Here is a 12,675-nt window from a genome sequence, read left to right as displayed (position 1 = left end):
GCACTCCTGTGACCTAAAGTCTGCTTTCTGCTGATGTCACAGAAATCAGTCCAGGCATCTCGTCATCCTGACAATGGAAGTCTGGATCCGCCAGGTGCCTGGACTGACACCCATCTCAGCAAGCCCCTGAGCCCCTGAGAGCCTGAGACGGCTGCTCCCCGCCCCTCCACAGCTCAGCTCTCCAGTGAGCAAGGAGGGAGCAGAGCGGAGTGCTGCTGATTGACAGTCTACAACTCTCTGCTCATGGAGCTGTGAGAACCGAGCCATCGGCAGTGTTCGATCGCTCGTTTCTTAGTGTTAGAGGCGCCGGGGCACAGATGCAGCATCGGACTGAACCTGCATCCACCTAGGTAAGTATGATCCTGGGAAAAAAAAAATCCCTTCTCTTTTAATCATTCTATCCTATCCAGGATCTACATTGTCATTAGCAATGTAGACCATGCAAGTGATACAGTTTGAAAAATTATAATGTGAATTAGATTTTACACTGTGCTACAGAGGGTTGGGAGGATTGGTATAATTTTTTGGTTTATTTCAGCTCTCAGCGCTCCCTATATAATGTAGCCCTGATGAACGGGTTCCCTTAGAACCAATGAAACATCTTGACTTTTGAAAAAATCCTAAGAACAATAAATTTTTTCTGGACTTAAATACTTGTCTGGTGTTTGTTTTCCTGAATTTTTGATAAGCAATACAATTACCTGGGTTTTCTAGCTTTTCCCCACCCTATTCAAATTGTGTGCCCGCATCTTGTGATTATCTGTTACTATAACGTTTCTAATAAGGTTGGGTTTCCAGAAATTTTGGTACCACTTTACTAATGTTCTGAATAAAGGAAACCCTTCCTGAGAAATATGAAGACTGCAATTGCTTACTTTTCATAAGACAAATGCTAGTCATTTGGCTGTCATGCAAGCTTTCTAGCTCCAGCTGGAGTCAGTGGCCCAGAACAAGTATGTGGTAATAGTCGTGTCTATCAAATATCATTCGCCCATCCCTTCTTCTATTATGGCTGTCAGGGGTGTAGAGAACAACCCAGAGGTGAGGGAATGGGCTGCAGCTGACACAGCACTAAAACTCAAAGGCTCCAAAATATATTAAAGGTGCGTGCCTACCCCTTATGTGCAGAATCAAATCCTTGTTTATTCTAAGGGGATAATAGTAGGAATTACAGACCCTAATCCATGGCCCAGCAAGCTTTCCTACTGTCGGTTCTGATAATGAAAACCAGTCCCTGCTCCTCTTCTTCTCCGGTCAGGTCATTGTCACTCTTGCCAACATCACATACACTGCTGAGTCCTGTCTTGTATGTGATGTTGTCGAGAGCCTGCCCACATTGCAGGGCAGCAGCAAGAAAAGCACTGGCTGCTGTGAAACTGAGGAATAAGGTAGGTAGTTCTCTGACTTTCCCCTAGGCCGGTGGTCTTCAAACCGCAGGCCAGATGTGGCCCTTTGCCTTTATCTGGCCCTTGGGGCACCATGCCATCCACTACATAGATGATGGGGCACCATTCCTCCCATGGACACCTATGAAGGGGCACCGTTCCTCCCATAGACGCCGGTGACGGGGCACCAGTCCTCTCAGAGATGCCGTTGATGGGGCACTGTTTACGCTCAATAACGCCAGGCATTTTCTAAACCTACTGGCCACAGTTTGGCCCTCCCTAAAGCCTCAAGGACTGTAAACTGGCCTTTTGTTGAGAAAGATTGGAGACCCCTGCAGTAGATCCTAAAAAAGAAACCTAAGCACTGACAGAGATAAATAACGTGTCTGCCTCTTCTACTGTTGTGTGTTTACTTACAGGTTCACTTATTTTTTATATTGAGTTGAAATGTAATATTCCTTCAATATGTCATTTTTTCTGTTACTATACATATGGTAAGGTAGTAGTTCTTTCCATTGAGTTCACACTGAGTGTCTGGGGATGTGAAGTAATTGAGCCTTTTATTTACAGGTACCTGTACAGAAACAAAGAGCTCATTAGGAAGAAGCGGAGGGATGTCAGGAAACTGAACAGGCACATCGACTGCCTCCATCAGAAACTGGAAAGGTAAAGCAAGGTTAATAACTATTTCCTGCGCTAAACATGGTTAAAGAGCCCACTGAAAGGTTTTGTCCTTTAAAGATCTCATGGGTAATGCAGAAGTGTTTAAAAGAACATTACTGCACCCTATCTATGTTCTGCACTGAAAAAAAAAAAAAAAAAGTGTAGTAGAAATCTGTGATGCGTCTGCTCAGGGCTGGTGAAGTATTTACTATTTCTGGGGCTCGTAATCCTTCGGTAGAGCAGGTTGTCTGCACTGAGTCAAAGATGGGGGAGGTGGAGTATCCCCTACACACAGGTAGTAGTCTGTTTAATCCTCTGTGGTACAGTTCCCGAGGGTGTGATGGGGATTTCTAACCTAAAAGTGAACTTTTATAAGTTAACGCCAAACCTTTTTTTTTTTTTTTAAATATATAGATTTGTAAATACCTTTAATCCTTAAAGCTGCATTCCAGGAATGTAGCCACTTTGTTAAAGTGATACGAAACACACATTGTTTAATTTACATTGTCCCTTTTTTTTCTGTATGTGGATGATGGCACTGTAATTATTTTAATACAAAACGAAAACATCTAAGTACATTTTTCCTATGTGATATGCAGCTGTCACATGACCCAGATCTTTCCCAACCTGTCTGCTGGGAAACATAAGTAGGAGGAGCTTCTAGTCCTCTGCTACTGTTCACATGTTCAAAATAAAAATCTATAAATAAAAAAAAAAAAAAAACAGCCTTTTGAAATACGGAGTAAAAATAAATATCAATAAACTGTTTTAAATTGGCATAGAAATATATATTTGAAATCAAATTTTTATTATTTTTGGAAATAACCTGGTGTGGGCAGATTTCTGCCACTCAGTCTGTGTCATGCTCCTCCAGCCTGTGTCTTGGAGTAAGAGGGAGGTGAAGCCACCATTAATCTCCATGCACTATCCCAGGGAGGAGGCTGTCATTTGTTACTGTGTATACGCCCACAAGTGTGACTATTGTCACATGGGCTGTTCAGATATGATAAGGAGGAAATGCTCACCATAGAAACACACTGAAAACTGAGCATGTGCAGAGCTGCCACAACAGCTACAAAAGCCCTAGCTGATTTGGGGAGATGAACAGAAGGTGGAGATATAGAGCAGCAGGATCAACCAGTTTTTTTGCAGAATACAGAAAAGGAATCTCATGATGACAGAGTAAGTATGAACAGCATGCAATACACCATTTATTGATATTTTTTATGATGTGGGTTTAGGGACACTTTTTTAAAGCTGGATTCCAGGAATTCAGCCACTTTGTAAAAAGTGAAGACACGGTGTATGAGTTAAGTCCAAGGTGGTGCATGACATCTCCTGGGCTTCTCTCTCTTATTTATATCAGAAAGGTTTATTGCTCTGCTGGGATTTATACTGGAGACACTCAGGTCTATGAGAGAGGGAAAAGGCTCACTGAGCTGCTATACCCGCCTCTCACCCCTGCTGCTTAGGGAAGCCCTCTTATTTTGTCAACATGTTCACATACTACAAAGGCTTCTATGAATGGGCAGGAGGCCAGGTGCACTGCCATGTACAGAAGAGAGCACAGCCAGGGGGAGAGGAGAGCCACGTACAGAGGTGAGAAGAGCCATGCACACAGGCCTATACCTACCTATATACACAGGAGGGCACAGCCATTTAAGCAGTGCCCTCCTCTGTACATGGCTCTCCTCTGTACCTGACTCTCCTCTCCTCTGTACCTGGCTGTGCCCCCCATGAAGGTAGGTATAGGCCAGCGTACACGGCTGTGCCCCCCCGTGTAGGGTAGGTAAAGGACTGCAGACACACACAGAGAAAGGTGACTCACCTCTTCGCAGTACATGCCATACAGCACCATCACAGTCCGTACAGCGCCATGGTAACAGATTATTAGCAGCGCTGTGTCCTTTCTATGTCACCCCATTTCCCTCTGCCAAGCAGCTCTCGCTCCACCTCCATCTCCTCATTGGTAGCCAACTGTAGTTGGCCTGTCGAATAATGCCTCCCATCAGATAAGGCATCCGATGAACCGTGCATGTTCAGCGATGTCGCTGTACGGCTTGTGATCCTATAATACTCTATTTACAATGAAGGAAACATTATTACTATAGGGGTACTAGGTAATACACCAATTATGGGGGAGCAAAGCTCTGTCCATGTCTGAGGAGCTCTGTGCTTCAGTATGAAAATACAAGTAAATGTGACTGGAAGGTTTCATTGTCTCATATAAAAATCCAGATAGTCAATAAAATGATTCATTCACAATGTTAGCTCTAATTTTCTTTCATTTTACTATACCAGTAGTGCATGGAATGCCTGTGTGCTGTCACATCCATATTCTGCTTTAAAAATATATTGTTTTCACTCTGGTAGATAGTGCTGTTTATGTAAATGTCCTCCTACAGATTACTATCAGTGACTTCTCCTACCTTAGTCACTGAAGTGCTGATATCTCTGCCTATTCTTCTGACCATCGGAACAGGCTACAGAGGAGGGGGAGGGGGGGGGGCAACTACACTTTGTGAAGTCTCGGAAACAAGCAGAGAGCCGTTATCAAGCAAGTAAAATGACAGGAAAGTGGGTGGATCCAGACTCCAGAGCGAGACTATTGTCGGTGTGAAAGTCTGTAGACCCTCCCACAGATATTTAGCTCGATTTTAACAGAATGGGGGCACTTCTGAGAGGGCTGGAAAGATTTTTAGATATCAGCAGCTCACATAGAATATAGATGTAAGCAAAAAAAAAGGAAACCCATACTTCTCTTCAGAGAAGGGGGGCCATTGTTCATAGATCTTTGTGCCTTCGTCTTGTTCGTCTTCGTCTTGTTCCAGAGGGGGGTCAATGGACTTGTGGGTGGTGGTCTCTTGGTGGATCCTGAAGTGGAGGAGGGCGTTTCCATATCCGATTCTTGGGAGATTATTTTTAGGCTCAGTAGGAGTTTTCCTCCTGTTGGGAAGTTGGAGAAGGCCTGGTTTTGGCCTTTTTAGGAGAACTTCACCGCAAAAGGGAAAGACCATTTGTATTTGATGATCTTCTGGGCTAGAGCAGACAGTAATGATTTCAGGGTTCGCCTGTGTTGGATGTTGGAAGGTGATAGATCCGCAAAAAATCTGCACTGGTTGGCCTTGGCATGTCACCTGGGGCATGGTGCAGGCTTGCTTCATGACCGCCTCTTTTACTACGTAATAGTGAGGTTTGGCTATGATGTCTCTGGGGGAGACATCCTTCCTGGGAGGTCCCAGGGCTCTGTCCAGCTCCAGACGGTGTTGCGGGATTTTCGGTATCAGGATTTTTATTAGATCTTGCAACTAAAAATAAATAATGGGGTGATGGCACTCCCTATATAGGTTTATAATGGGCATGGACAGGTGTAATGGGGGGGAATGGTGAGGTGGGGAGCCAACATGCTAACCCACCAGTGGGGATCTTGGGTTGCCGCCCTGACATCTGTGATTGTCTCTGGTAGGCCCCTGATCCTGAAATTGTACCTTCTGGATCTGTTTTCTAGGTCATCTATGCGCGATAAGGCAGTGTCCATTTGTTATGGAGGGTTTGGATCAGGTCAGAGTTTTGGTTAGATACCGCCGCGGTCTGATCCAGTTTGTTTTCAATTGCTTCCATCTGTGAGCCTATGTTTTGTAGATCAGATTTTTATCTCCCCTGTGATTGGCAGCTGTAGTCACCAATACCCTTTCCAGGAGAGCTGATAATTTGTGGTACAGATCAGCTGCATTAAAGCTATGATCCTGGAGTGGGAAAGTCAGTGAAGTAAGGTGCAGTAGGCCCCGCAGGGGAGGAAGCATGATCACTGAGTGAACGGCCAATGAGGGATTCTGTAGAAGTGGGTGAGGGTGTCAGGGCTTGCCGGCTGCTCCCATGGATGACTTGGGTGTAGTTCAACGTGGCTGGGGTGGGTACTTGCCTGTGTTCTGGGGCTCCTTCCATGCTGGGATAATGAGACTGTGTTGCTGCAGTGGCAATCTTGGTACACCCGTCCCGGGTGGAGGCTTCAAAATGCAGCCCCGGATCTCGCCTAACGGCCAGTTTAATCATCCGGGGGTGTTCGGCCTTTTGGGGGAACGATCCCCTCGCTGTGTGCGGTCCTGGGTGGTGCTGGAGGGCACTGTAGTGCGCCATTGGTCTGGGGAGGTGCGGAGCTCCAGGCTCAGGTGGCCATCTTTAATCTCTCCCACATGCACACCTGCCCTGCTATAGTTTTTAATTCTGCTCCAACTTTAGAGGTTCTTCTTGCAGACGAATCCCCCTTTTTTTTTTTTTTTCTTTTACTTCAACAAGAGCCACAAAGTGGCAGGTTCAAGCTCACCACCTAACCCACCACAATTCTTCCTCTACCGCTTTTTCCTCCATGACAGCTGAAATGAAATACCAGGTATTAGAGCTTGCAGGGAGCATTTACGCTTGCCCTCCCCCCTGCCCCAACGTCATGTGCCAATATACTTTGCCATAGCTGCAGCAGAAAAAGTAGGCGATCACTTTAAAGTGTCACTAAACACACTTAAAAAACTATCAATAAATGCTGTGTTACATGCTGTTCATACGCACTCGGTCACTATGAGATTCATTTTCTGTATTCTGCAAAAAAAATGGTTGATCCTGCTGCTCTTTATTTCCCCCTTCTGTTCATGTCCCCAATTCAGCTAGGGATTTTGCATCTGTGTTGGCAGCTCTGCACATGCTCAGTTTTTAGTGAGGTTCTATGCTGAGCATTTCCTCCCTATTACATTGAGCAGCCCATGTATAGAGTCACACATGTGGGTGTGTACACAGTCGCAAATGACTGCCCACTCCCTCCTCCATGCCCACTAACCAGCTAAACACAATGGGGATATCCACAGTCCACAACACAAAGCATGCAGCGCTCAGGCCAATGAGATGCTCACCACAGTAACTGGATTGTGTAAAAGAATTAAAGTAGCTGCACACTGGAACGAGAAGTTTGCTTGACAGGAATCTTTCTTGTTGCATGACAGACAGATGATACAGGACCAAAGTTAACATTTCACATGGATATACCTTGCTTGTTCACAACCCAACAAGCATGGTATATCTGTGTGAAATGTTAACTTTGGTCATGTATCATCTGTCTGCCATGCGACAATAAAAATTCCTGTCACGCAAACTTCTCGTTCCAGTGTGCGGTCACTTTATTTCTTCTCCACTAACCACAATGGGGGGGTGGGATATTACATGTAGATTAATAGTGGCTTTACCTCCCTCTTTTTCTAAGACACAGGCTGGAGGGGTGTGACAGCCTGTGACTGGCATAAATCCGCCCACACCATGTTTTTTCCACAAAATAATGATTTGATATATATTTGGATGCCAATTTAAAACCGTTTATTGGTAATTTTTTTTTTTTTTCTCCATCCTTCAAAGGCTGTTTTTTAATTTATTTATGTATTTATCTTTAAAGGAATTTTTTTGCCATATGCACAAAAAGTACAATTTTACAGATATCGAAAACATATTCCAGAACACATATACGTCAATGCATGACAGCCCTTCTGTTCAGATGTTCTCAAAAACCACCACATGTACATGAAGCACTTGATTTTTTTTTTTTTTTTTTTTTTATTTTAACGTGACCAGCAGCAGAGGACTAGAAGCTCCTCCTGCTTGTACACATAGGAAAAGGGTACCAAGCTATTTTTTTATTTTTTTTAATAATGTGCTGTCTTCCACATACAGAAATAAAAGAAGCAATGTATAGTATCACTTTAAAGTAATACTAAATTCTCGTGTTTTTTTTTTTTTGTTAAAAATAAACTTGTTCTACTTACCTGCTCTGTGCACTGGTTTTGCACAGAGCAGCCAAGATCTTCCTCTTCTTGGGTCTCTCTTTGGGGCTCCTGGCCCCTCCCTCCTGTTGAGTGACCCCACAGCAAGCAGCTTGCTTTGGGGGCGCCTGAGCTGAGCTGCAGCTCCAGATGTTCATTTAGAGACAGAGCCATGGCCTGGCTCCACCCCCTTTATCTCCTCATTGGCTTACTGACTTTGATTGACCGCAGTGGGAGCCAATGGTGCTGCGTTGCTGTGTCAACCAATGAGGAGGGGAGCCTTGAACAGCTGAGTCTTTTCTGCAACATTGATAGATCTAGATGGAGGATGAGGGGGGCTGCTGCACACAGAAGGCTTTTGATCTTAATGCATAGAATGCATTAAGATTAAAAACCTTCTACCTTCACAACCAAAAAGTGAATTTTAGGTGGGGAGAACACAGCAGTAAAAGTAAGACTCCTTTGCTATGATGTGCTCTATCTACAATGATTGCAGGTCATCTGCCTGAGCAACCTCTTTACTGGACTCCCTGAGAGACATAAGAACACAGGGGGGTTATTTACCTTTATTTACCCTACCACCATCCACCCAGAACTGAAAATCAGATTTGTGCAGATTTTGCATTTACTGCAGAATAGTTACACAATGTCTCCCATATTGCATGTCAGTTAGGTTTTACCTGTTAGCAACTTGACTATGTAAAAGAATAACCTAGTTATCTATAGAATTTAACATTCGTCTCTAATGGACAGATACCTGAAGTATGGCTCTGGCACCAACCGTTGTCCTCTGCCTGATATGCTTCGATATGTGCTGGAGTTTGCTCACGCTAAATCTGCTGCAAGAAGCCATGCTGTGGATTTGACACGGAGCGCCGAGACTCCAGCAGATGACACTACTTCTCCTGATTCTCAACCACAAGAAAATGGGTAATTTCATTTATTGTAAGATGCAAACCTATAAAATAGATGTTCTAGCTAACCTTGTAAATGAGTGCTGCACAGCCAAAAGCCATTTACTTGATGCTATTTGCAGCGGATTACAAAACCTTATCTTCATTTGTTTTCTAGTTTGTTTTATGTTTTTATTTTACTGTGCTCTTTAATAGGCCAAGATTAAAGTTAGAGTGTTAAAAATGCAGTAATTTTTTTTTACTAAGCCGTTAAGCATGCTGCACAATTGTATGCTAGAACAATGTCATAGGAGGTAACTTCTGTTTTTTACAAAGTCTTTTAAGGTTACTAACGGATCCTTTTCTTGGAAAACATTTTTCTTATTCTTTCATTGACCTACACAGCGCTCCATTATTCAGAACCATAGGGTTATATCGCCCCCTACAGAAGTAGGACACTAGGCAGAAAAAAGACTTTGCTATGCCTATGGGCAGTCCTGGGTGATATACACCCCCTTTTCTGCTATAGGCCTTCGGGTTTTTTCTTTTCTGCCTAGTCATACCGGTCTCGGCCTGTGTCACAGCGTTCCTCATGGCTGACAGCCTCCCCATTTCGGTGGCGAGGAGGATCTGTCTGGGAGCATTACCCGCGCACTCGCTGGAGAGGTAAGTAAGGCGCCTCCTCCTCTCCTTCCTTGGAGTGGTGTGGGGCGCGGGTACTCCCTGGGGTGGTTGGTCCCTCTGGGGTTCTCCGCCACACACCCCCCTTCCCCGGGTGAGGCACAGGCCTCTGGCTTAGCTGCTTCGGAAACTCTGTCCACCCCCCCTCCCCTCCAGGCTTGTCACAATAGGGGGTACACCTTGGCACCTGATGGTTGGGTGGGTGACCAGGCATCCGCAGATCCGCGCCCCCTGCAACGTCTCTCCACTAATTTTAGGCCGCGGCCTACCGAGCACTTGTGGTGGGTGGCCGAAAATTTAGGCCGCGGCCTACTGACTGGGCGACGTGCAGGGCGCCCCTAGAGCAGATGGTGGAGGTCGCCGCTTTCCGTTGCGGGCATCCGCCCTCCTTACTCAGCTAGCCTGGTCCAGTCCTCGCCCCCCACCCCCCCCCCCCCCACCCCCACCACCACCACTTGTGCACTCGTGGCCGGCGGACGAAAATTTAGGCCACGGCTTTTGTGGCCTACTAGTCCGCACATCCACGCCGGACGCCTTCTTCCAGAGGGACGGCGCTGTGGGGGCTCTGAGGGCGACCCCCTTTTGAGGGGGTTAAGTGGGCCCTCCGTTGGCTCCCCCTGTGAGGGGCCTTGGTGGATGCCCCCCCCCCGTGAGGGACCTCAGCCAATGCCCCCTATGAAGGGCCCAGTGGTGTCCTTTGTGCGGGGCATCTGTAGGCGCCCCCTGTGTGGGGTCTCGGCCGGAACCCCTGTGAGAGGTTCAGTGGTGCCCCCTGTGCGGGGTTTCCATAGGCACCCCTTGTGCGGGGTCTCAGCCAGTGCCCCCCTGTGTGGGGTATCAGGCACCCCAGTTCGGGTGCGTGGTATCTGTAGGTGCCCCCTGTGCGGGGTCTCAGCCAGAGCCCCTGTAAGGGGTCCAATGGTGCCCCCTGTGTGGGGTATCAGTAGGCACCCCAGTTCGGGGTCTTGGCCAGTGCTCCTTGTGAGGAGCTTGGGTCAGAGCCCCTGGTGCGGGGCCTCGGTCGACGTCCCCTGTGTGGGACCTCGGTGACCCCCCTCTGCAGGGCCTAAGGTGGCGGAGGTCTCGGTCGGCGGCCCTCCTGTGTTCTTTGCGTTTTCACAGGTGGCGCTTGGGCATATAGGCTAGTAAATGGCGCCCTCCCCTGCCTCATCTGTCTCGACTGATCCTAAGTCTGGCACTGCCGTCGTGGATGTGGCCCACCTTGCGGGGTTGGTGGCCACACTCCCTATTCTGTCAGTCAGTGAGGTTGTTCCTCCACAACTGCAGTGGCGCACAAGAAGGTGCTGGTTGTCTCCCTTATTACATCTGTGCGGGAAACTTTAAAGATGGAGGATGCAGCTGTGGCTGCGGTGGAGGTGCCGGTCCTCTTGGCACCCATAAACTGTTTTGCACGGCAAAAGTATCCCTCCTATTTTGGAATATTTGTTCATAAAGACTGGGAGTGTCCAAATCGTCCCTTCATGGTTCCAAAGACGCTTCGCTGTGAGGTACCCCTTTGTGGGGTCCCTCCTTAAAGAGTGGACTGTTCCACCAGTAGTGGATCCCCCTGTCTCTAGGTTGGGCAAGACGACCATGATTCTGGTAGAGAAGTCCCTGGCTTTTAAGGATCCGGCTGACATACCTGGAGGGGGGGAGCAGATTCCTTCTGCTTTCGCTGAGTTGGTGGACCAGCTGTTCTGGGGGCTGAAGTTTGTATGTGATGCCTCTTGGATGCTGAACAAAATATTACAGCGCACACATGTAAAAAAGACATTTACCTCCAGCACATTTTCAAAAAACATTATCAAAAAATATGGGGATTTGGTCACACCATATTGCTATATGGTGCTTAAGCCCACTTACTGCGACAAAGTACCCCGTGTTTTTTGAAAATGTCTAGGTGTTTTAAATTAGCCTTGCTGGAGGTAAATGTCTTTATTGCATGGGTGCGCTGTAATATTTTGTTCTGTTGTATGGTCTTATGGCTGCACCATCTTTAATGCATCTTTTAGGGTGTGCCCCCCAAATATCTTGTTTGCCTCTTGGATGCGGTTCCCTTGGTTGCTAAGCTCTCTGTTTCTGCAGTGGTGCTTAGAAATGTATTGGGGCTTAAGTGTTTGGTCTGCAGGCTGGGCTTCTAAAAAGGCTCTGACTGGGTTACCATTTCAAGGTCTGTTTGGGGCTACCCTGGATGACATTGTTACGAATCTCACAGGAGGGAAGTGTAAATGTCTTCCACAGTCTAAAATGAGGAAAAAGGGCCTCGTAGCGGATGCGGTCCTTCTTCTCGGCACGCAATAGACCTGGTCTGGTGAGCCGAGAGCGGGGCTCCCTAGACCCACGGACAAGGCCCCTTAAGCATGAAGGCATGCCCTCACCTTTGTCCTAGTGTTCTGGCCTTGAACCCCGAAAAGGGTTTTCTCCTTCCAATTGGCGTCTGTCACCGGACTGTTGGCAGTTCTCCTTGGGGCTGTGCAAGCCCTGTTGCTGCAGGGTGTGCTTGTCCCAGTTCCAGTGGGTACAAAATAGAGTCCATCCGCACGGTGGTGGCGTCCCTTCATCATGGGGACTTTAGGGCTTCTGTCGACATCACGGATGCTTATTTACACACTCCAATATGTGCCCAACACTTCCTCCATTTTACTGTGGGAAAAGAGCATTTTCAGCTTGCGGTGTTGACTTTTGGTCTCACCTCCTCCCCTCGCGTACTCGCAAAAGTGTTGGTGGCCCCAGTTCTGGCACAGTTACGTAAGCGGGGGATTGCTGTCCTGGGCTTGCTTGGACAATCTTCTGCGAGCAGAGTCATCGGCTACCCTGAGGGGTGGCATAGCTCGCTATGCAGATGTCAGTTTTCAGTTGGCTTCTATACTACTTGAAGTCTGCTCTGGCGCCTTCCAAAAAATTGGACTATCTGGGCCTGACTCTGGTTTCATCTCTGGCTAGAGTGTTTCTTCCTCTGGACAAACTCCAGAAGTTGCATGCTGCGTTTCAACTGCTGTTGTCTCACAGGTGGGCCTCCCTGCGGTCCTGCAGGTGGGTGTTGGGCCTGATTGTATCTACCTTCGAGGCGGTTCCATTTGCGCAGTTCCATACAAACTCTTAAGTGAGATCCTGGCGTAACGTGCCCGAGGTCTCTGGGCTATCGGATTTGGCTGAGCCAGAAAACCGGGGTCCCTGGTCTGATGGCTTTGCTCTCCGAGATTTCAGCAAGCACATACTTTCTCCCCTTGTATTGGACAGTGGTCACCACCAATG

The 12,675-nt window shown here is 47.2% G+C and overlaps 1 protein-coding gene across 2 annotated transcripts in view; it reads left to right on the top strand.

Moving 5' to 3' along the window:
* Positions 1 to 12,675, top strand: part of USP28 (ubiquitin specific peptidase 28) — a 146,006-nt gene that overhangs the window by 76,385 nt on the left and 56,946 nt on the right. For both annotated transcript variants that reach the window (XM_073603100.1, XM_073603101.1), the window contains exons 12-13: positions 1,956 to 2,051; positions 8,600 to 8,776. In XM_073603100.1, the coding sequence (XP_073459201.1) occupies positions 1,956 to 2,051; positions 8,600 to 8,776 (273 nt within the window). The remainder of the gene's footprint in view (positions 1 to 1,955; positions 2,052 to 8,599; positions 8,777 to 12,675) is intronic.

The sequence above is a fragment of the Aquarana catesbeiana genome, linkage group LG10 (assembly GCF_042186555.1).
Source record: "Aquarana catesbeiana isolate 2022-GZ linkage group LG10, ASM4218655v1, whole genome shotgun sequence".
NCBI classification, from domain to species: Eukaryota; Metazoa; Chordata; class Amphibia; order Anura; family Ranidae; genus Aquarana; species Aquarana catesbeiana.
The sequence above is the reverse complement of the archived record's forward strand: the minus strand, read 5'-3'. Positions and strand labels throughout refer to the sequence as shown.